Source organism: Gymnoscopelus braueri (genome assembly GCF_963280865.1).
Source record: "Gymnoscopelus braueri genome assembly, chromosome: 8".
In the NCBI taxonomy this organism is placed as follows: domain Eukaryota; kingdom Metazoa; phylum Chordata; class Actinopteri; order Myctophiformes; family Myctophidae; genus Gymnoscopelus; species Gymnoscopelus braueri.
This window is the reverse complement of record NC_137609.1, coordinates 34135898-34161066: the sequence shown is the minus strand read 5'-3', so window position 1 is coordinate 34161066 and position 25169 is coordinate 34135898. Positions and strand designations below refer to the sequence as shown.

Below are 25169 nucleotides of genomic sequence, written 5' to 3'. Positions count from 1 at the left end.
AAGAGAGACAGTAAAGTACGTGTGACAAATATTTGGTGTGCAGCTGACTCAGATAATTGTCGGCCCGGTGGTCCTTAGCTCAGTGTGTGTGTGTGTGTGTGTGTGTGTGTGTGTGTGTGTTCATCGTGCCTGCCTGGCAGATGAAGAACCCATCTATCAATACATTAGTGTGTTCACACCATGTGTCTTCTCCATCCCTCAGTGGGTGTTCATCATATTCCATGACGTTCAGTGGTTCCTTGTCTGATCTTGTCTAGCCTTCATTTACAGGATTAGAGCCTGCAAATCCTGTGGTTCTGACCCGTCTCAACACCGCACATCACACGTGTGTGTGTGTGTGTGTGTGTGTGTGTGTGTGTGTGTGTGTGTGTGTGGGGGGGTGTGGGGGGGTGTGTGTGTGTGTGTGTGTGGGGGGGTGTGTGTGGGTGTGTGTGTGTGTGTGTGTGTGTGTTGTGACACAATCCAGAGAACAGTGTCACTGTGTATAAGCACCTAATTCAACTCTCATAGTAATTCAACATTGACTATTTGACTGTGTATGTCTGACTCACACCCCTAGAAGAAATATGGTAATTCATAAAGTTGTCACAAGCATGAAATGTCTTAAGCTTTCCAGCTGGGGTCGCTGTTTTATCATGTCAAGTGATTTGGGGGAAATAGATGGAAAAACATCTATTTAACATGTATGACGCATCTGTGTTCAGTATGCTTGTGTGTGAAGGAAATGGACACTTGTCCATGGGAATAATTTCTTAAGGCTTCATTTGTACACTGGAGGTTAAACAGTAACATCCTGTGATAGTGATCCTGTGATAATGATCCCATAGTAATCCTGTGATTAACTCTGGGAGGGTTCAAATGGGAGCATCGTAAGCATAACACAGATGAAAAGATAAAGGTGCACCCAGTGGAGTGTAAATCTCCTCCAGGAGGATGCCCTACCTCCATCTGTCTATCTGACTGTCTGGGGCATGTGATGACAATGTTTTGGGGTTGGGGGATAGATCATTTTCCGCTGTAGCGCCCATACTATGGAATGATCTTCCACCCCATGTTAGAGCGTCTCAAACCTGGCCTGTGTTTAAATCACGTTTGAAAACTCACTTGTACTCCTTTGCTTTCGATGATTCAGAGAGTTGCTGTTTCCACTAGGCGAAGGGTCTATATGTTGCACCCTCTATGTGTTTTCTTCCCCGTTTATTGTGTATTGTCTTGCTCTTAGTTTAGTATTTTTTGTGTTACTGAGTGTACAGCACTTTGGTTCAACGCTGTTGTTTTAAATGTGCTTTATAAATATGGTGGATTGGATTGGTGGGGGGGGGGCAGGGGGGAATCCATGCCTCTGCTTTTGATATTCCCTCTCTGGTCTTTTATTTTTGGGCGGTGAAACAAGTGAGGTTTGGACATCGACATTCGCTGCACTGTGATTGGCCACCATTGTACCCCCCCCACCTATTGTACCCCCCCAACCCTGCGCTGTGATTGGCCACCATTGTACCCCCCTAACCCTGCACCGTGATTGGCCACCGCTGACTCTATTCAGGACTGTGATTGGCTAGTGAAACACATGACACATGTGCATAGCCCTATAAATAGGACTATGCACTTAAAAAAAACACATTTATGTTTTTTTTTAGTTAGGGGTGTACAATGGTTGGTCCACAATATTACTTTTCTTTAAGTGAACTTCCATCACTGTGATGACCACTGTGACCACACCGCCCACTTCACACTGGGTGTGATTTTTTATATATGTATAGGGATATGTTTTATCCCTGCTTCTAGACCAAATACATGCATTTCCTTTTAGCTATTTTTGCTACTTGTCATACTAAGTCCCCATCTCTGTTTTTTTCTTTTTCAAATCGCACCCTGATTCTAGTGCAACCAGAGTGACAGGCTATGATAACACATCTTAGGAAAATGAGCACATCGAAAAGTAGTGTTGCATATTGTCACCTACACAAACATGTGTAGGATACATGGACCGGTATCTGCTGTGGATCTATGGACTAAAATGACACAATAGCACAGTGGTCCTCAAACATTTTTAATCCGAATCCGAATGTATTTGGCCGCAGACCCCCATTTCAGAAGATTTTGTGTCAGGTACCCCATAAGAGAAGTTTTGTCAAGATTTTTAAGCTTTTAGATCGGCTATTTTCGAATAGCGGTAAAATCAAATCAAATTGAAGTGTTAATACTGTTGCTCAGTTTGCTGGAGACCCCCTGGAAACTCCACAAGAACCGCTGTGGTTCACTTTGAGAACCAGTGCAATAGCAGACCTCAGCATACCGTGCATCCGCCTGTGCATGTCTGTGCAAAAGCTCAATGTTTGTGACCCAGCATACTTTCACATACTGTACCAGCATGGCTCAGCATGAAACTGTGTCACGTCGACGTGCTCTATAGCAGTGAAAAGGTGTTTCAGCTGTTCCGTCTTCAGACTTGGCATGATTTTAACCACTTAAACACTATACTTGACCGGATTCCCAAAAAGGCTCCATACTTGTCTAGGCCCCCTCGTGTTTTCGCTGCCTCTACACTAAATATCTTTGCAGAAAAAGCCAATCTTGCAACGCCACACGTTGTGAGCTTTCATTTTTCACTCTTGTCTCTCTCGCTTTCTCCGTCTGTGTCCGACACGCGTGCACACACATATGCTGGTCTGTGTTGTAGTTGAGATTAGCTTGACATAATCGCCGCCCTGCTGTTCTGGCCAGGTGGAGATAAGTGTAATTGATAACAATATCAATGTATACTCATTCTTAAAGTACCAAAATAGCTATCCATGTTCATCACTATTGAAACATTTTTCCATCATCAGCCTAGTTATGACCAATATCAATAAGTACATTTAATCAGCCCTGTTACAATGGAGGACAAATAAGGCTGACAGTAATTGGGCTGCTGCCATGGGCTGTAGTTGTTATGGTAATAACTACTGTATGTGGCTGGGCCCAAAACTGTGATAGTTAGTATTTACCTTAAAGATGCAGGGATATACAGTGATACGTCACCATTGTTTTGTGTGTGCATGTGTGTGAGAGTTTATAGATAATATATTACATCACAAGGACAATGTAAGGAACGTGGGTGCATCTGTGTGCGTGTATCTGTTCGTGGGCATTCACCATTCAGTGGGAGTGAGGGGAGTGAGAGTGTATGTAAGACTGTTTATTATGAACTGTGCATTATAACATTTAAAGACATTTACTTGTTTTTTTAATGCACGTCACTCATTGTCACATATTGTGGCCTGCCGGCGCCGACTTGTATAGCCATACTTTTAATGGAACAATTATAAAAAGGCTATCCTTGTGGTAGAACAACAAGTGTGTACTTTAATCTTTACGTACAACATGCTATAAGTGGACGGTGGCTTGCAGCTGTCCTGGAGTGGCTCTGTTAGCAGGACCACGGCAAGCGGCACTCCAACTGTGATATCACCCGCTTTACTTCACAGAGAGGGATTAATCTTCGTCTAAAGCCTAGTAGTTTGTATGATGACGTTGCGGACCAAAAATAGCCAATCTATAATCTCACAACGTGTCGCATCCGCGATATGTTGTGAACTTTCAGAATGCCTATTTTCAGCATGCGACGCCGTCATATGACAAAGTATAAATCTGTGGTTTAAAATGGCTATCTTTAGAACCTGTTTATGTGCAGGGCCGTACCAGGCGAGTCCAGGGGTTTAAGAGCAGCGTGTGCGCGTGCGGCTTGTGTGTGTGTGTGTTTGTTTTCGAATCCCAGGGCACACGTCCAAATAAGTGGATGAACCATATCACGTGCAGTATGCAGAAATGTGGCTTTGTCACCTTAACGTGTGAAATCTACTGTAGGTGCCCTTGCACTTTTGGATTGAAACACTGAGTACGTTCTATGTAACATTTGTATTCGCTCATTAAACTATTTGATCCCCCCATACACACACACACACACACACACACACACACACACACACACACACACACACACACACACACACACACACACACACACACACACACACACACACACACACACACACACACACACACACACACACACACACACACACACAGAGCATAATCCTCAGCCACTATCAGTGTTAAATCCAAGCTGCAATCCATAACTTAGTTTAATGATTCCAATGTTATTTTAACCAATGGTAGAGTATGTTATGGTTGGAGGTGGACGTCCTACTTTTCCATTGAGACGTTTAGAGCCTGGTGCTGGGTAGAACATCCACTTGTTGACAAGCAGTACTGCCTGAAGCTCATTAAGTGCAATATTTCAAGCGGGGGTTGACTTTGGTGTCTCATGTTGGAGACCACGGTTAGAATCTGTGGTGGTAGGATTTTACTGTGCGTGGGCGGGCGTGCACACACGCACGCGCGCACATGCACGCACGCGCACATATGCTCACGCACCACACACGCACATGCATGCATGCATGCACACGCACCCATGCACAATAGTCCATCCGTGTGTACTGTAACAGTGTTTTGTGTGTCCTGCTAGGTGTGGCAGATCCCAGATAAGCTCCTGAATCTTCCTATCACAGAGCCCATCGTGGTCCTGGAGGGACACTCGAAACGTGTTGGCATCATCACTTGGCACCCTACCGCACGCAACATACTACTCACTGCGGGTATTCACACACACACACACACACACACACACACACACACACACACACACACACACACACACACACACACACACACACACACACACACACACACACACACACACACACACACACACACACACACACACACACACACACACACACTAGCACTTTGAGATTTGCACATTTTTTAAGTGCGTTATAAATCAAATGTATTATTATTAGTTTTGTTAAAAAGGTTAAAGTACTATATTCTGATAGTAATCATTGCAACAGAGCGTTTGTTTGGTCACAGGGGTCCTCCAGCTCTTTAGTAAACAGAATATAGTACATTTTCAGGGGTGACAATATTTAAGCCAATCAGGAGAGATCACTGAAAATGCATTTTCGGTTTAATAAAGAGCTGGAAAGACATGGGAGACTCCTTTTACTGAACAAACACTCTATGGCAATGAGTACTATCGGAATATAGAACTATTTAACACTTATTTTAACAAAAGCAAATCACTTACCCTACCTTTAAATCAGGCTTCAGTGTCTGAGTGTCCAGTCTTCTTTCGAAGCCTGATTCGAATCACATTTCACACCAACAAGGAATGTAGTTCAAATCTGATTCACAAATATCTGTTTCAATGTGTTTTAGCTTTTCTTTGTTTTGATTCCAATCTGGATAGGCCCAAAATCGGATGTGGGCTTCCATTGTAAACATAGCCTTAGATATTCACATATGTCCCTGCAACAGAAAGCTTCATCCTTTCCCTCCTTAAGTCCATGTCTCTCCCATGTGCCCTCCTTCCACCCTCAGGCAGTGATAACCTGATAATTGTCTGGAACGTGGGCACGGGGGAGCCCCTCATCTCCATGGACGACCACCCGGACCTCATCTACAACGTCAGCTGGAACCGAAACGGCAGCCTGTTCTGCACAACCTGCAAGGACCGACGGTTGCGTGTCTGCGACCCCCGCAAGAGGGAGGTGGTCGCGGTGAGTCAGTCGGTATTTTTAAGGGTGATTTATACTTCCGGTGTTGCGCAACCAAAACAGCAGATCTACAAGCACACAACGCGTTGCATCCCAACACCTTGTGAGCTTTTCGATCTGCTATTTTCGGTATGTGACACCAGTGAGCATCCAAGTATAAATCAGGCGGTACTAGACATTTTTAGCGCACCCTGTGGAGAGGGTCATGAATCTCGGTTTTCTATGCTGTTGTTTGTCTGTCCCTTTCAACCCTGACAAAAAATGACGTATCTTTGTATGTATCTTTTTGACAATGAAATCAAAGTGTAAATTAGCCTTTGGTGATGGCTCCTCCCCCTCCCCTGCTTGACCAATAGGAACGTCTGGCTCCACACGAGGGGATTCGACCAATGAGAGCTATCTTCACCAGAGATGGAAACATCTTCACAACAGGGTTCACGAGGATGAGCCAGAGAGAGCTGGGACTCTGGGACCCGGTAATGGGCATCATGCACTGTGCATGCTCTGTACATTGATGGATTGATTGCATACTTTATCAACACAGTTTTTAACAGTACAGGTAGTACAGTCGAAGGTTATGCTAAAAGGACAACACAAAAAGAACCAGCTGTTTCCGTTGTGGTCCATTGAATGCACATGCACTGTACATGCACTGTGCATGCACTGTGCACACATACTGTATGCTGTAACACATCTGGAATGACCATACATGCCCTCTTAGCCATGTGCATACAAATGTGCACACATTAACACACATGCAAACAAGTGCACGCTTAGTAAAATCCAGACCTATTAGGGGTCCTTTTCATTTTTAATTATCTAAAAACCTACCTTTTTAACAAAGCGTTTTCTTAATTATTCTTCGGCCTTTTTTTGTCTATGCCCTGTTTTTACCTAGTTTTTAATTTGACCCTTTAGTTTAGCCTAGTAGGGTCCCATGTAATTGCTTGGTTGCCTATGCTGTTTTTAAATCCTGTAGCACTTTGAGATTTGCAAGAATGTAAAGTGAGTTTTAAATAAAAGGTTGGGTGTTTTATTGATAATTTCCCATTTTTTTAATTATTTGTACGTTTTACAGTTACACCAACATTTTTGCCATTATTCCTCCAATATTGAATAAAACCAGACATTTTAGTCCTCAAAAAGAATAAAGTATGCAAGTAACTTGTATGATAATCTTAAAATTTGGTCACTTTGCATAAAACTAAACCATATTGATACAATATAATTACCCCAAAACATTAATAATATTTTTGTCCTCTCCACAGACTAATTTCGAGGATCCTATTGCACTGCTGGAATTGGACACAAGCAACGGAGTCATGTTACCATATTATGACCCAGATGCCAACATGGTCTACCTCTCTGGAAAGGTACCAATCACTGCCAGGTTCATTATGGACAAGGTGTTCCCTGACAAAGTCCAACATTATAAATGTTTGTAAGCATAATGTATGTTTATTTCAACCGGAACCTCTGAAAACACGTTTTCACTTTCTTTAATCACCAAGGTCCTACAGTGTATACTTTGTGGTATGACAAATAGGGATACCATGTGTGTCTACAATATGTTCACAAGCATTTGTGCTATTTACATTTATACATTGTACATATGTTAATTCATGTGTGTGTGTGTGTGTGTGTGTGTGTGTGTGTGTGTGTGTGTGTGTGTGTGTGTGTGTGTGTGTGTGTGTGTGTGTGTGTGTGTGTGTGTGTGTGTGTGTGTGTGTGTGTGTGTGTGTGTGTGCATGCTTGTAGGGGGACAGCAGTATCCGTTACTTTGAGATAACAGAGGAGCCTCCATTTGTGCACTACCTAAGTACCTTCAGCAGTAAGGAACCACAGAGAGGCATGGGCTTCATGCCTAAGAGAGGTGTGGACGTCACCAAGTGTGAGATCGCCAGGTAACGTACTGACCCTGCTGTACAATGATGTGACACATTATAAAGCCTAGTTCAGACCAGAGTTTTGTGACAAGACTAAACTTTTTTTTGAAGTCTGATTTATAACATTGTATAACGGTGTTGTGTGCCAGAAATAGCCCATCTTCATCTTCAAGCTCACAAGTTAACACAAGTTATTTTCGGCACGCGACACCATCGTAATGATGTCAGTATCATCAATATATTTTTTAAAGCTAACATTTTAATTCAAATCTTTGCTTCTGGGGATTCTACATAATGTCTTCTAAATCCTAACAGTTTTTTGAAAAAACTTATGTTTGTCAGTGGTTGTCAAACGTTTTTCATGTCAAGGACCCCCAAACTTATTAATTATGTATTTGGCCGCGGACTCCCATCTCAAAATATTTTGTTCCAGGGACTCCCACCAGAAGCAAAGATTTGAGTTAAAAATGTTTGCTTTAAAAAATAATATATATATTCAAAGTTCGATTTTTCTAAAATAGCACATTTACAAGCTCGTAGTAATGTAGCTATGAGCTTGTAGATCTGTTATTTTTGAATCACCAAAGAAATCTAAAATGACACAGATTCTTTCCCGGTCTTAATGGCTTAAACCTCTCCTCTCCTCTCCTCTCCTCTCCTCTCCTCTCCTCTCCTCTCCTCTCCTCTCCTCTCCTCTCCTCTCCTCTCCTCTCCTCTCCTCTCCTCTCCTCTCAGGTTGTACAAGCTCCTTGATAAGAAGTGTGAACCGATCACAATGACAGTTCCCAGAAAGGTACGTAAACACAAACATTTTCAAGCCTTGGTCAACAGAGGCCAGACACTGTGTGTATCCCTACAAAAGTGGACCAATCACAGTGAACCATGCCTCACCGTTCATTATTAGACAATCGCTTGTTCTTCACCTTAGTTTTCAGTAGTAGTAGACTTTTTGTTATACTTTTTTATACATTTTTATATTTTTTTATACAGATAGTACTGTGATAGTCAATCAATCAATAGAGTGACAGGAAAGAGAGAGAGAAAGGAGGTGACACGCAAAGGTCATCGGGCGCAGGACGGAATCAAACTTGCGACTCGCTGTCAGGCATTAGAGCCTATATGTGCTACCAGGGGCTCCCCAGCTAAATTTGTTAATAAAGCGTCACAATCATTTGAACCCCTTTATCCATATTTTATACTTTGGGTATTCAAAAATAGCAGATCTACAAGCTCATAGCGTGGCACAGAGTGCCGCGCTACAAGCTTGTAGATCTGCTACAATCCACCCGGGTCATGGACATGAAACTTACAAACTGCAGATTTACTGTCAATTCCCACTGAGGATTTTACTGTGTACTCACTCGGTCGCACCATTGTACTTCCCCTTACCCGTCTTATTTTCCTTTTTTCTTTCGTGCCGGGAATTTGTCCATGCATGCGATCGCCACCCTGACATTATGTAAACAAATAACAGTGCCCATGTGATTCGATGACACACAAAATAAATGTACCTCTTCATTCCCTCTCCGCCCTTCCTCTCTCGACTAGTCGGACCTGTTCCAGGATGACCTGTACCCCGACACGGCAGGGCCAGAGCCAGCCATGGAGCCAGAGGAGTGGCTGGAAGGCCGGGATGACGACCCCATCCTGGTGTCCTTGAGGCTGGGCTACGTACCGCCCAAGAGTCGCGAACTAAAAGTGTCCAAGAAGAACGTTCTGGACTCCAGTCGCAGCACCCGTCGCAGCATGTCCACCTGCGACGCCAACAGTCTGCCGGTAAGTTGTAGCCTTCAGTTGTCTTACATGGTCCATAATGCCTAGCCGCTCTCCATAATAGTAACCCTTGTCAGAAGTAGCGTCTGTAGCAATAAGTTGTTTAGCACTAACCTGTTTCCCATTGCAAAACCTGCCAACAAGCTCCCTTAAACAAACGCTCTTGCAATGTAAACCAGAGCCTGCTACGAAGTTGCTAGGCATTATAGTCTATGCAAAAATACAGAATATGCACAATAATAGACAAAGTAATAGGTTATTTTTGTTCTGTCATGTGTACTGTGAGTAGTAGTACTCAATGGGCTAAACATGCCAGACCACAGGTACGGCCAACATTCAATAATATTATATTTAGCTGATGTTTATCATGCCTTGGTTACCTTATATGACAAATATGCATCTTTCTGTCATGGTTGAACACTTTTCTGTTTATCTCTCCTCTTTTTGTACCTGTTTACTTTATCCTAAAGCTTTGCTTCAAGCTCCTTCCTGGTTTGATTTATCCTTGACCTGTCCTTTCCTCTTTTGTTCTTTTGTCCTGCCTTTGTTCCTTCCCTTCTTATTTATTTTCTTCTACTGCTATTTTTCTAATTTCCTTCTCACCTGTCCTGTACCTCTACCTGGCTCCTCTTGCCTTGTCTTACACGTTCTCTAACCTTTCTACCTCAAACTTCTCAACTGTCCTTCTGGTTCTCCCTTCCTCCTTCACATCTCCTTTCTTCTCATCTCCCATCTTCTTGTCTATTCTCCCTCCTCTCCTCTTCTTTCCTCTCCTCTCACCTCCTCTCGTCATCTCCTCTGCCCTCCTCTTGTCCTCTCCTCTCCTCTCACCTCCTTGTCACCTCCTCTCCTATCCTCTCCTGTCTTTTCCACTCCCCATCTCTCCTCCCATCCTTTCCTCCCATCCTTTCCTCTCCTATCTTCTCCTCTCCAGCCTCAGCTGATTGAGAGGTTGCTGGAGGAGATACAGAATCTGAAGGCCACAGTTTTGTCTCAGGAGAAGAGAATCTGTGACCTGGAGAATAAGCTCTCCCAGTACACCAATGGCACTGAATGACATGCACACACCCTCCCACATGCGCACACGCACGCACACACGCATACGCACACACACACACACACACACACACACACACACACACACACACACACCTGCTAAAGACCTGATCTGAATTACGGTATATTCATATTTTTGTCAGGAACCATTGGCCCTGCATTCACATTCAATAAGTCTGCTATACTGCCTTGTAAACTCTAACCATCCGGCCCCTGTGGCAACTCTATGACGTTATGGCTGAACTTCCCATTCAAAGATATTGATTGATACCTTATAAGTGATAAATAAATAATAATAAGTGGTAAAGTCTTCAGAAATGGGCAAGAAGGGTAGCGAGAGAGGAAGATGGATGATAATTCTTGCAAGTTGGTAATATACCATACACAGTAAAGTCCATAGAGTTCATTTAACTTGAACACTCTCAGAGTTACAAATAGCTAAATGAACACTGGGGATTTTACTGTGTACATTGTATATTGATCAGTTGTCTTGTTATAGAAAGAATGTCTTCAACGAATTCAGAAATTTGGTTCCTAATATAAACTCTCTGAGCCATAACGCTATAAATATACGTGCACCTCCACCAAACGCACACACGCACACACGCACGCACGCACTCACTCACGCACTCACTCACGCACGCACGCACGCACATGCAAATCCAGACTCGCGAATATCCAGACTCACCTTCATACACACACGAACCCTGCCCCACCCCCTTATCTGACTATCACTGACCAACATCATAAAATGCATTTCTCTGAGTCTCTGACAAACGTTTCAAAATGTAAATAGTGACAAAGCAAAAAAGGAAAAAAAAGAACTTATATCAAATGTGAAAACCAAAAAAAGTGAAAAGTTTTGTGTGTTCTGTAAAGGGATATAGATGAGACACGTGAGGACATCAGTAATACAGTAAATAAAAAAACAACCTTTTTTAAAAAGATTTGCCTCGTTCATCCTCTTGGTTTGATCATTGATATTTTCCATTTCCTTATTTCCCTGCAGGCAATACTTTCCCCCTTTTTTTCCCTCTACACCAAATCTCTCGTGAGTTTGTAGATCTATTTTCAGCTATTTTCAAGACTCTTGCCTATTTTTGGCGATTGTTCGCCTATTATGACATGCCCATATAGGGACACAAAGGTTCAAGTGGTTAATCAGCAAGCAATGCACTCCTTGAGTTATAGGATGGAAATGGAAATGCCACAATTGTTATCGAAGGCTTGGAGCACATAATATGTACTGTAACCACACACACACACACACACACACACACACACACACACACACACACACACACACACACACACACACACACACACACACACACACACACACACACACACACACACACAGTGAAAGCATAACATAAATATATTTATCAATCAACCACATATCAACATTTGGAAGCATTATTACAGTATGATGGATTTCACAAGATTATCTTTAAAATAAAAGGTTATGTTAACGGTTAACTTTGGAACAAAACCCAGAATTTTCCCCTTCCAGGCAAGTGTGTAATCGTAAAATATGTGCGTGCAGTCGATTACTTACACACACATTATCGTTATCGTTATTGATACACTTCAGAAAATCCCTTCGTGATAACTGACATTCACACGCTCAGTTGGCCACTAGGGGGCTAGTAGGGGAGCCAGTATCAGTGTGAGTGTGATAGCCATATTGAGGCAAAGATAGGAGGGCTGAGAGGCTCTAGTAGCCATAGCTAGAGCAGCCGGACTGACAGGGTGCGGTAATGAGCTGGTGGTAGTGGGGGCCTCGGTCGTGGCCGTTTCCCTGGCAGTGTAAAAACAGGAGCCCACGTTGCCCACTTCGTCCACAACCTGCAGCTCTACATCGGGTGAACAGCAGGAAGCGCTGTAGGACACCAGGGTTACATTCTGGTTGTCTACTACGCTCACTGCCACACTGGTGTTCAGGGTTCCGTTGCCCTGCTTAAGGTTGACACGCTCGACACCCGTGCCCTGAGGCCCGTCGCTAATGCTGGCAGAGAGTCGCCACGTAGACGAACTGCAGTTTGACTCAGAACATTCAGACTGCAGGGCGGCCAGCTGACACACTGGCCGAGTGAAATCGGTCACCTAAGGTATGAGGAGAAGGAAACATGAAGCCATCAGTCAGTCGTTCTATACAGTCCATCAGCAGATTATACAACAGTGTTTTCAGCACAGTTATGCTGAATTCACACCAGCAGCGGCAGCGATTTCTATCGCTCTGCTTTATTGCAAATTGCAATGAAATGGGCAGGGAGATATGAGTAGTATTGACTGTGAATAAATAGTACACATCCACTTCAGAGCACAGTGCACTTCTGGTTGGGCTGATGTTCTGTCTCGCAAAATCTGCAAAGTTTTACCGGTTTTAAGTGGTGATCAATCCTCTCCATACAATGCATTGAACCTCGCTGCTTTCTTAGAAAGCGGCAGCGAATTACCACTGTGTGAATTCAGCGTTAAATCACTTAAGCCACTTAAGCAACAATGTTGCACAAAAATAGCACATCTAAAAGCTTACAATGTGTCGTATTGTGATGCGCTGTGAGCTTTTAGATCTTCAGAAAAATGTAGATTTGTATTTATTTATTTAAGCTATAAGGACAGGCACAAAATAGGGATGCCAGGTTGAAACTGGTTAAATGGAGATAGTTTATACTACTGTAATGTCACTCTTTGGGAGACTTACCGTGTTAACGATGGAAATAAGCAACACAGCATAGTTGGTATCTGTGCCCCCTGGAGCCTCAGCCTCAATGGTTAAGGTGACGTCACTTCCAGATGGTGTATTAAGAGGGGCCATGAGGGTCACTGTACCATTTGCACTGCCTCTATTTGTAAGGAGGATGCTGGTTGGTGAAGTGGAGTTAAACCCACGGTCATTGGTGGCTCGGATGGTGACGTTTCCCCCTGTGCCGTTAGTCGCCACAGTGAAAGGGACCAGGAACGGAGTTCCTGGCTCTAAGATGCCATCTGAATCAGCCTAAATGTATGGAGGAATGATAAAACAATTACTGTGAGTTGTGATTAAGCACTTTTCAAACAGGATATTGAATCTAGTAACGATATCGTGGCCTCCCTGTCCAATCTTCAGCTATCCATAGTTAGCTTATGTTATTATGTGTGCTGTTTGTGAATGAAGCAAATCACAATTTAATGTTAAGTGGTGAAGCATCACTATACAGGCGGTCTGCTTGTGTGCATGTGGTGACGCTGTACATCTTATTTGGCCACATGTTAATACTGTAGCTAATTCTTTACCAATAACAAAAGAGATTTGCTGGAAGAAATATCTTTTGAATGCATATAGAGTTTACGCTAGTGTTACTGACCATGATACTGGCCATGATACTGACATGATACTGACCATGATACTGACATGATACTGACCATGATACTGACCATGATACTGACCATGATACTGACATGATACTGACATGATACTGACATGATACTGACCATTATACTGACATGATACTGACATGATACTGACCATGATACTGACATGATACTGACCATGATACTCACATGATACTGACATGATACTGACCATGATACTGACATGATACTGACCACGATACTCACATGATACTGACATGATACTGACATGATACTGACCATGATACTGACCATGATACTGACCATGATACTGACATGATACTGACCACGATACTCACATGATACTGACATGATACTGACCATGATACTGACAAGATACTGACCATGATACTCACATGATACTGACATGATACTGACCACGATACTGACATGATACTGACCATGATACTCACATGATACTGACATGATACTGACCATGATACTGACAAGATACTGACCATGATATTGACATGATACTGGCCATGATACTGACATGATGATAGAATCATGTCAGTATCCCTCATTGACCAAATACATTTTACTTTTCTCATTGACATGAAAGAAACACTGGTTTATAGAGTCATGGCAGGTACTCACCATGACAGTCAGGCTGGAAGCCTTTAAGTTGGTGGCAGACTGTCTTTGGAAGTCAACATCTGACGCTCTGGACTCTCTGCTGCTGTCCAGCCTCCCCTTCACGCGCACCACAAACTCTGTTGATGGGACCCTGTCCACCTGGACTAAGTAGTCTCCATCCTCCTGTAACGTCACGCTGCCGCTAACCTCTCCTGCCCCTGAAGTTTCCACCAGAGACACCCCCGTAACCGCTGCTGAGTCACTCCCCGTGACCGTCACCAACAATGAACCATTAACACCTTCAATGGCAAATGAAAACAAACATGGATAAGCTGTATCATCCAGTCAATTTCTAAGGGTAAGAAAAATAGTCTAAAAATACTGTAAACAGCAAAGGCTTTAGAGCAAAATGAAATAAAGCACCAACATTTACCAAGGAAAGCTACAAAGTGCCTTTTAGTCGGCGTTGAAGACACATAGTGTCACCAAAATATGTTGGGTTTATTCTCCAAGGATCATGAATGTACAAGTTCCATAGCAATCCACCCATTACACTATGAAATATATTGTGTGCAATTTGGAAATCTTGGCCTAATGGTGGCGCTAAAGGAAAGGCCATGGAGTCATCAAAATCGATAGGGTGTAAGATGTACAGCAAAATCCATGTAGTTTATGAGATGTCATTTAGGAGTAAAGCATTGAACGGGTGGATGGATGGACAGACAGATAGATAGACAGACATCACCATCCTTAGATTTTTCACAGCAAGTTATGTGATACTAAGTTTAAAAAGTGACACCAAAAACTAAACAAAAAAACAATCTTTTGATTGCGACTCAGCTTTCTCCTTTTGGAGGTAAAACCAATGTGATTTAAAGAAAATATATATATATCTTTCTAAAAATATAAAATATTTTACCAGCTCTGGGACGGGTCTCTAGAACATCATATCCTTTGAAAGTGCTCTGGGCCAATTCCACAAAGTCAAACAGGAAGTCAATGTCACTCTGACCTGAAAATAAAAAGTTATACATGAAAACATTAAGTGCTTGTGACAGGTGAATAGGAGAATTAAACATAGAGAGACAGTGTGTGGGAGTCTTTTATAACTTTGGAAAATACTGATACAGCATGGAGGCTCACTTCAAATCCTTGAGGAAAAAATCTGCCTCCAAAACGTTTCTTGCATAGTATGATTTCACTGAGTGATATTTATTTTTATTCATACATTTATATCTATTCAAGAAATATCAGTCAGTGAAATAATATAATACTATGTACAATTTTTTTTTTATTATATAATTATAATTGGCTGTTTAGAAGCAAAAACCACAGTGCGTAACAGCTAGCTCACTAACATTCCTTCAGTGAAAAGGATGCCCTGCTGCTTATTTATTAAGTTCTCAAGATGACAAAATGGGTAAAAGCCTAGTCACGTCACCTATGACCTTCAGACTGTAGGGCTGTGTGGACACCATTCGTATTTCCCATGATCCCACATATTTGTTTAGCCGCATGGTTCTGAAGTTTCCTACAGCCTGGATGGAACCCAGCGGTCCTGTGGTATCAGCGCTGCTCTGAGACACTCCTGTGAACACACGCATTGGAAACCAACAGAGTGCAGTAAGTGACAGCAAAGAACTGACCTTTTCCACTGCACCTTAAGTTAAGTGCTTCATTAACGCTTAGTCCATTAAGACCTGAGGCCGATTCTACAAATACCTTCGTAATCAGTAGTTCTCAAACTTCTTCATAATTCAAAATTATTCAAACACTTTCAAGATTTTTCAAAAACGTTCAAAACAGCTCTGAGCTTGTAGATCTGCTATTTTTGAATAGCCAGTGTAAAAAAATGTTCATATAATTGTTCCTCACTAATGCTCATTTTAATATGGTACTATTTTTGTCTACTCGGTCTATGGCCATCGGTAGGCCACGTTTGATTATTTAAAAAAATATTCAAAATAAATGTATTTCATTTTGTAACTAATGCGAGAACAATGGCTTCTATTATAGCATGCTAACTTTCCAGAAATAGAAAGCTTATAGTTTCTATTGGCTTGGATTCCCCATTGATGATGTTACTGGTAGGCCTCCTCCACACAGATGGAGTAGACAAAAATGGTACCATATTATAATGAGCATTAGTGAAGACCAATTATATGAAGATAGATTGAAAATTGGAGAAGTGGTCCTTTAAGCCCTATAAGGCTGAAGGTACTGTACTACTATGTAAAGCACTACAGATACAGTAGTATACAAGTGTTCCTTACTCAGATTAACTTTCTGCCATTTTCAAATTTGATGTGTTGTATGGTCCTGTTAATGTGAACCTTTCAGTAATATTTCTAAGAGATGCATCATTATCAGTCCTGTACACCGTCATATGATCTACAAGCCATATGAGGTTGTAGATGTGTCTGACAAATCTGTCAACCTGAATAGAACTGAATGGACCACTACAACCTTAATAGAATGAATGGTAACACCTTTGAAGGAAGTAACATTACCAAACTATTTATATATACTGTAGGCAAAGATTAAACAGTAGAAGGACACAATGTGGTAGTCCTTTCACATTACTTTCTAAGCACAGAATGCAGTCATCAGTTTTCAAAAGTGGTTTTACCTGATGGGTTTATGAGAGTGAAACTCATGGAGCGTCCTGTGATGTAGATGATTAGGTTTGTAACTGATTCATCTACTGAGAAGGTGAAATTATCTGGCCTTCCTGGGGTTCTAGCAGCTTGCAGAAGGGTCACCTACAGTAGTGTAGAAACAAAAACGATGAATCTATTCCTAGCACTAAAAGTGGCAGTGAGAGGTAACTGTGTAACTGTTTTGATACTGGCACCACTATATTCTAAAAAATCCCATGTGATTTTAAAAACCTATATTTCTGCTTGAATATCTTGCACAGTGCAGCTTTAATTTACAGCAAACATTCATTAAGAACAATAAGTGTTGATTTATCAGTGGTAATTATGCTGATGGTCATGACTTGAGAATAGTTTAACACTCAAACACTGTTGGCGATATTACGTTTTCTTTTACATTTAAAGAATAATGGTGTTGCCGTCAGATTATTTTGAAGATTACAGTACCAGAGAGGAAGCAGAGGACTCTGTGATGATGCTGGTGGCCTCTAGCAGCTCACTCTTGGTGACTTCTATAGCATGTCCCCCAGAAGCCTGAGCCAGGTCTCTGTAGATCTGGGCACCTGAATCAGAATCAGCTTTATTGTCACATCACAGGTTTACAGAAGTAAAGTTCTATCGTATTGTTATTTCCATAGAAAACAAACAAATGATCTACATATTTACACATAGTACCTGAGGTTCCTGTCCGGATCATGTGAGCCATCTGTACGCCGTTGTCAGACCGTCTCCGACGACGGAGCCCAAACACGCCGGTTAGCATGAAGTTCACCTGCATGCAATTATTCATGTAGATTTAAGAATCAACTTAATGTGACGGCTCTCTTTTAACATATTAAAAGAGAGCCGTCACATTGAGATGATGTGACATTGAGACACCTGAGGCCGATTCTACGAATGCCTTCTAAATCAGTAGTTCTCAAGCTTTTTCGTGCCAATTAAGAGCCACCAAAATGTTAGGTATTTGGCCACCGATGATTTGCTCTTGGTACTCAACAGAAAATCACAATGTTGGCAGGTCTGGAAACCTCATATGTTTCTTTTCAGGATTTAAATTCAAAAACAGCAAAAGTAGCAGATTGACAAGCTAATAACGCATTGCTTTGCGGCGCGTTTCAAGCTTCTGATCTGAGACTTTTGAGTGACGCTGTAGTAAGATCAAGTAGGTTATTATTTTACGAAAAAACACAAAAAGTTAAAATATGGAGACAGGAGGTTTCTGCCACACACCACTGTCTTGGTGCGCTCAATCAACGCTGTCACAGTGCTCTTCAGGTGGCTGTCCTTAGCGGTGGCATCAGTAAAGAGGAAGATCTCAGAATTGGGAGGGGCCCCGGTCAAAGCCAGCTGTACACAGATGAACAGAATAGAGAATACAGGGTATAGTAAGGAGCAGCTTCAGTTTGGCCATGGTTCGTATAAATAAAAGCTGCACAACAAACAGTGAAGCAGTCCACACCACTCTACCTGAAGCCCTGAAAGACTCATCTCAGCTGAATCATTGTTCCCTCCTTGTAGCGTCAGTGCATTAATGAGAGTTTTGAAGATGTTTGGATCCGTTGTCCTCATCAGTGGCCCAAAGTCTAACGTTCAAAGTGGGGGAGAAAAGTAAGTAGCATTTTAATTCAAGTTGTTTAAACCTTTGAGGCGTGGATTATGAGGTGTATTATGAGGACAATTGAATGCTAATTGGAATTTAATACATACAGTATTGCAAAGAACAACACTCACACTGGAATTTAAAGTAAACCGTCTCAAACTTTTTTTTTTGGCAAAAATTACCATAGAATTACTGCATACAGCTTGTGCAGCATAATTCCATTATTCTGAAGACAAACATTGATTTCATTGTTTACCCATTTTGGAATTGAAAGTTGACCTAAGTTGTTTTGGAGAAAACTGCTACAAAGTGTTGCTGTTAAACTACTTTTCTTTAATCATTTCATTGAATACATTTATTTGGCTGAACTATTCCTTTAAAAAAGCCTTTTATAATTCATTCATCAGCACACACATTCCTTGGGTTCACGACCACAAAGAGAGACAACATACAGCTCCAACTATGACTTAAATGGATATTTCACTTTCCAAAACACTTTTGGTCATTTTATCGTCTACTCAGGCTTTTGTGAGCCCCCCAGACCGTTTTTAAGTTGCATGATTCAGTATTTAGATATTTGATATTCATTTTATCAGACACGCCCCCTTCCTATACAAACCCATTATAACTTCAAACTCCATTTTTAACATGTTAGATTCATCAAAAACACCAGTCCTTGGTTCTGGTGACTCACCCTGCCCCCCTAATACGCGAGGCCGTGTTTTTTCGATAACTTTTTTCATTTATTTTTTATATTTTTTTGGAAAAATGAAAAAAAATTAAATACAATAAAAAAATTAAATAAAATAAATGAAAAAAGTAATCGAAAAAACACGGCCCCCTCACGTATTAGGAGGGCAGGGTGAGTCAGCAGAACCAAGGACGGGTGTTTTTGATGAATCTAACAGGTTAAAAATGGAGTTTGAAGTTATATTGGGTTTGTATAGGAAGGGGGCGTGTCTGATAAAATGATTATCTAACTAGAAAATGTGCTCCTCGGAGCACAGGTCTCCGCCAGTACTGTTCCTGATTAATCCTGTCTTACCTATTTATATTACATATTGTCACGTGTCACGTGACCAATGTTAGCTTGGCTGATGGAAGCTCACTTCAAAAAATGTAAATCATTTTTTTACATTTTACAGGGGCGAGAGAAAAATGTAAATCATTTTTTGAAGTGACACACCTATTTATAGGTTTTTATTTCGTCATGCGTCTCGCTAGCCAATCAAAAGCATTGGTGACAACATATTGTCACGTGTCACGTGAAGCTTGACCACTGTTAGCTTGGCTGAGACGGGGACACACACGGAAGGACAAGAACGAAAACATACTCTCCACCTCTGGCGGAGACAATTATCTAAATACTAAATCAAGCAACTTAAAAACGTTCTGGGGGGCTCACAAAAGCCTGAGTAGACGATAAAATGACCCAAAGTTTTTTTTAAAGTGAAATATCCCTTTAAAGATCCTACCTGGATCTCGAAAAGGAACTAGGATGTACAATGAGGGCTCGTCCTGTGTTCCAACTTTACTGTCAATAAGAGATGACGTCACTGTCTTTACCGCCTCAATTTCATCCCTCATGCTTGGCGTGGTGTCGATCACAAAACAGAGAGCTTTATTAGATCCCTTGGAGATCCCCATCAACCTGACAGAAGGGGCGAGAGAAAGAGAAATGAAAACACCTTTTTCACTTGAACCCCAGCTTGCCAATTCTGGGGGGAACATTTGCCAAAAGATAGCAGATCTACAAGCTCAAAAAGTGTCGCTACGCGCTGCGTTTTGAGCTTGTAGAGCTTGTAGCGAAGATATTTGGTGATGGTGGGGGAGAAGTAGCATTTTTATTCAAGTTGTTTAAACTTTTGACGCTATGCGCCGCATTTTGAGCTTGTAGAAAATAAGTAATCTTTTGAGTGAACTACTCCTTTAACTTCATAGAGCGCTACATTATGTGCACTTATTAGATTCCTTACTGTAGGAAGTCTGTGTGTCCGGCTGCTGCGTGAATGTCCTCCAGTAGCTCTCTGGTAGCAGCTATTGCCAGATTTGCTGCTTCAGAATGGAGATGACCATGGCTGGCGGTCCTTTTGTCCTTGTTGATCCCACCTTCTGGCTCAATCCCACTTGTCCGGTCGACGGGGCCTCCGTGGCTGCATTTCCCTGTTCGCCGTTAGATTTGAGAACATAATAAGTCATGAAATGCTTTAAAATGCCTTTAAATACAGGTGACTGTATTGAGTATCTTACCTTTTGGTTTGGTTGAGAAGAAGGGCACAATGCCAAAGTATCCTGAGGTCAGTACTTTCTCCTGTATAATGTCTTCCAAAATATTGTTCCTACAGTCATCTCCATCACAGTTCCGGCAGGTTGCCCTGTTCTCATCTGTAGAAAAGTAGTTCCACAAATTATTTTTGCACAAATGGCAAATTATCACCACAATTGCGCAATATACTATCTGAGTATCTGATGTTTTCTGTTTCTCAAGATAGAAAGACAATACTGATCCCTGGGTAACACTTTCTATGAAGCCCATTTTAAACATTATGATCCATTATAACACTGTAACATTATAGTTGTAAACACTCGTAAATATTCATAATGCTTCATAACAATAACATATTATAAAGCATTTTATAATTACTTACAAAGTTAAGTATCCTAATACATCATAATTGCCTGACACACTTTTCTTTTGCAAGGATCATAGTGTATTATACAGTAATTCTGTACCCTGCACCCTGTCCGTCAGTCCTGTGTCCATAAACCTCTGCCCCAAATTTTTCACATCGGCCACCAGGAGGCCGATTTTTGCGAAACACTGATTTTGTCCAAACATCACGCAAATCCGTACACAGTATCTCTATAGTTCTAAAGGGAGTGGTCTGTTTTAACAAAATGCCTCGAATCTTGAACTCAGCGATTTCACTCACCTCTATACTGTAGCTAATGAATGAAAATTCTGAACATTGCCGGCCCACAATACCTGTGCTCCGAGGAACACTTTTTCTAGTTTCTATTGATGTTCTCGCTTGTAATATTACACCTTTGCATGTGCATGTCCTTCCTCCTTTTCATATCGTTGCTGTCAGGCAGAAACCTCTTATCTCCATATTTTACATTTTCGTGTTTTTTCTTAAATGAACACCCCACTTGATCATACTACAGCGTCAGACAAAAGCCTCAAAATTAGTAGATCCGCAAGCTCGAAACATGGCATGAAGCGACGCGTTTTGAGAAAACGCGTCGGAAGAATTCTACTGATCCTGGTACCTGCAATGTTGCCAATACTGGTGTCAGATCTGATTAGGTTGGAGTTGGGGAGTTTGTAGCCCAGTTCCACCCAGTTAGAGTGACTGTAGAAGTCCTTCAGATCAGCAGAGGAAAACAAATTACACCATGGTTAATTGGCAAAAATGACTTGTCAAACATAAAATCATTGCTACAGTATATCGTTGCTGTCGGGCAGAAACCTTGTATCTCCATATTTCAACTTAAAGGTAGGGTAAGTGATATTTTTTGGTTAAAACAAAAAGTATTTTGTTAAAAGGTTAAAGCACTATATTCTGATAGTAATCATTGCTATAGAGTGTTTGTTCAGTAACAGGAGTCTCCCCGTCTCTCCAGCTCTTTAATAAAAAGAAAATACATTTTCCAGTAGGTGTCAAAATCTCAGCCAATCAGGAGAAAGTACCCATTTTTAAGCTTCATTTTTATAGTGTTCCAGTTCCAATTTTCCAACAAAACAAAAATTCATTTTCTGTTTTATAAAGAGCTGGAGAGACAAGGAGACTCCTTTTACTGAACAAACACTCTATAGCAATGAGTACTATCAGAATATAGAGCTATTTAACACTTATTTTAACCAAAGAAAATCACTTACCCTACCTTTAAATAAATAATACATTAATGCCCTATCCACAAAAGTAGTGAAAATAGAAGATCTACAAACTCAAAACGCATGGCTTTGCGTAGCCCTGAAACATGACTGTCATACCATGTGAACCATGGCTAGGCTTTGCGTAGCTTGGCTATTTTCACTATTTTTAATTAATAGTAATAAAAAAGGAACGGTTTTGGACATAGCCTAGAAGGTTTCCACCCAACAGCAACAATATGAGAAATACCTGTAAGGGGTGTAAGATTTCTCCCAGCATCTGCCTGGCCGCTTCAAAGTTCCCTCGCTTGTTGTTGGCTTTGACCGCAGACACACCATTTGTGATGATTCTCCTCCCGACAGTGAAACTCTCAGCGTCAAAATGATAGCTTTCATTGAGCGCGTGGCGGAGGTCCACTCGTACATTTCGCCACTTGATTAATTTAATGGCTTGGCGGAAGGTCTTCGATGACTTTGGTGAGGAACAGGCGACAATGACAGCTTCAGCTGTAAAAGGCTGTTGTCGCTACACGCACGCATATATGCACGCACACACACACACACACCTGTGTTAATTTTGAAAGCAAATTTCAATTTAGTTTAGTCATAGTCTTTTGAATACATTTCATTTAATTTTAGTCATATTTTAGTCATCTGAAAAGTTTTAGTTTTAGTCAACTAAATATCATAAGATTTAAGTCGACTAAATCTAGCCTACAGTTGATTTTGTCGACTAAAATGTATTTTGGCGGGCCTTGATGGCGTCCTAATGCATGATTTTACACTTGGTTGCATGCTGAAAATAGGCCATCTACAAGATCTGTAGATCTGCGTAACACCCATAAAATGACTTGTCTTTTAGTTCTACTGGATCTCTTCTCCACTAGTCCCTCCCTAACATTTTAGTCTAGTTCTTATTTGTTGGCAAAATGTTCAATATATTTAGTCCTCATAGCTTAGTTTTTATTTGGCTTTCTTCAGTGAAAAAAGGTAGTCGACGAACATTTTTCATCATAGTTTTTAGTCGATGAAATTAACACACACACACACACACACACACACACACACACACACACACACACACACACACACACACACACACACACACACACACACACACACACACAGGCGCGCGGGAAGTCCTTAATACCTAGGGGGGCTGTGCGTCGGGGGGGACTCACACAAAAAGGCAGAAAGACAGTGTAAACACCAGGTTGAAGTTCATCCATGACCGTAACAGACTGCTATGATCCATAAAATATATATATATTGTAAAAAATAAAATAAAATAAAACTTTTTTTTTTTTTTTCTTCCCATCACCAGGGGGGCTGCTCCCATCACCAGGGGGGCTGCAGCCCCCATAGCCCCCCCCTTCCCGCGCCACTGCACACACACACACACACACACACACACACACACACACACACACACACACACACACACACACACACACACACTTTATTTTTTAAATGTATTGTATTGAAAAACCATCCAAATACCGGTATCAACATTATAGCATAAAAAGTCAAATGGATCCTTACTGGTAAAGTGAAGTGTCTACCTGCTGCTAGGGCAAGGTTTTGGCACACCTGTAGAGTGGCATTTAAGATAGCCCTCTCAGTGATGGTTGGGTGATTCAGGGAGTCCGAGTCCCCTGGTAGGATCTCAAACCCCAAAGCTCCTCCAGTCTGCAGAAGCAGGAGAACCAATACTGCCAGTCCTGGAGAGTTCCTCATTCCTGAGCCTGCTGTCGTGGGATAAATATGGAAAAGGTGTTTGTTTTTGTCGTAGCAGCCGGCTTCCTTTTGAACAACAGGTCAAGATTAACACAGACACGCAAACTTGTAGCTTTTCAGCTACAATAGCTGTTTTGAATCCAAATAGGGCAATTGTGTGACACCTGACCCAAAAAAAAAAAACATTTTCACCTCGGGGCTGTTTGCATGCCTGTTAACATCATGTGCCTATACAACATGTCTGTATGCAAATGTGGACTTTAGTGAAGTCAATATGGTTAGACTTGTGTAATGTTAAATAAATATAAAATTAGCTAGGCTAATATACAAAATTTTCATTCATATCAGCTGCATGGTGATTGCATGCATATTGGCTGAAATAGGAAATATGTGTGCGTGGTTGCGCGGGTGCGCGTGCGTGCGTGCGTGCGTGTGTGTGTACTGTATATACAGTACATCATACATATGCTGTACACCCAGCACTGCCTCAGCAAATCTCGATTCCCTAAGGGCCATCAAAGACCACACCCACCCCCATAACAACCTGTTCACTCTGTTGCCATCAGGGAAGGTGACACACGCACGCGCGCGCACACACACACACACACACACACACAGTAAATTCTGAACGGCGATTATAATCATAAGGCATAGCCGTTTTCACCTACCCTCTTTTCTTCACATTCAAATTGGATTCTATGTAGCTGCAAAAATAAATAGTTACAGTTAGGGCTATTAGTATGGCGTATGGTGAGAAAAGAGCTATTATGTAATAGAATCTATAGGATACATTTGAATTTCAAAAACATGTACAGTACCTTTCATTTCATTCTCAGTCCTGAGCATACAGTATGTCATGTCTCTGAAGTGGCCCTGATGCTTTATACTACAGGAGGGCGGGGTCAGCACTCTGCTGGGGTTGTCAGTTATGACAATGTTGACAAAACAATCAGACTTTTGTTCACCCTTAAAACCCATTGTTAATCTCTCATCTGAGGTATCAAAACGAAACTA

At 41.6% G+C, this 25169-nt stretch overlaps 2 protein-coding genes across 3 annotated transcripts in view; one reads left to right on the top strand and one right to left on the bottom strand.

Annotated features, from left to right (window-relative positions):
• coro6 (coronin 6) overlaps positions 1-11249 on the top strand; it is a 28814-nt gene extending 17565 nt beyond the window's left edge. The window contains exons 4-11 of the mRNA XM_080434812.1: positions 4508-4637; positions 5422-5600; positions 5954-6073; positions 6866-6970; positions 7356-7501; positions 8219-8276; positions 9032-9259; positions 10191-11249. Of these exons, the coding sequence (XP_080290938.1) occupies positions 4508-4637; positions 5422-5600; positions 5954-6073; positions 6866-6970; positions 7356-7501; positions 8219-8276; positions 9032-9259; positions 10191-10313 (1089 nt within the window). The 3' untranslated portion in view covers positions 10314-11249. The remainder of the gene's footprint in view (positions 1-4507; positions 4638-5421; positions 5601-5953; positions 6074-6865; positions 6971-7355; positions 7502-8218; positions 8277-9031; positions 9260-10190) is intronic.
• A 426-nt stretch (positions 11250-11675) lies between these two features.
• On the bottom strand, positions 11676-25028 carry LOC308089859 (von Willebrand factor A domain-containing protein 7-like). 2 transcript variants are annotated; one of them, XM_080434797.1, is made up of 18 exons: positions 24974-25028; positions 24824-24859; positions 23961-24166; positions 22669-22944; positions 21815-21908; positions 20792-20926; positions 20518-20704; positions 20017-20192; positions 18409-18524; positions 18172-18288; positions 17617-17713; positions 17389-17504; positions 16914-17046; positions 15726-15872; positions 15204-15296; positions 14306-14583; positions 13020-13313; positions 11676-12418 (listed from the first exon to the last, which is right to left on the bottom strand). In XM_080434797.1, exons 3-18 carry the CDS (start codon positions 24153-24155, stop codon positions 11951-11953), a joined length of 2922 nt encoding a protein of 973 aa, XP_080290923.1. In that variant the 5' UTR covers positions 24156-24166; positions 24824-24859; positions 24974-25028; the 3' UTR covers positions 11676-11950. The 2 variants fall into 2 exon arrangements, with proteins under 2 accessions (XP_080290923.1, XP_080290924.1); XM_080434798.1 differs by lacking the exons at positions 24824-24859; positions 24974-25028 and having other exon boundaries at positions 21815-21897; positions 23961-24106.
• Between the last annotated feature and the right edge of the window lie 141 nt (positions 25029-25169).

What these genes read in the sequence shown, in the direction of transcription:
- LOC308089859 (XM_080434797.1), bottom strand. Translation starts at nt 24,155, where the DNA reads ATGAGGAACTCTCCAGGACTGGCAGTATTGGTTCTCCTGCTTCTGCAG. An exon ending in CAGTATTGGCAACATTGCAG is followed by an intron (nt 20,927 to 21,814) that starts GTACCAGGATCA and finishes ACTTTTCTACAG; the next exon opens with ATGAGAACAGGGCAACCTGC. An exon ending in AGTCCTCTGCTTCCTCTCTG is followed by an intron (nt 17,047 to 17,388) that starts GTACTGTAATCT and finishes ACACTACTGTAG; the next exon opens with GTGACCCTTCTGCAAGCTGC.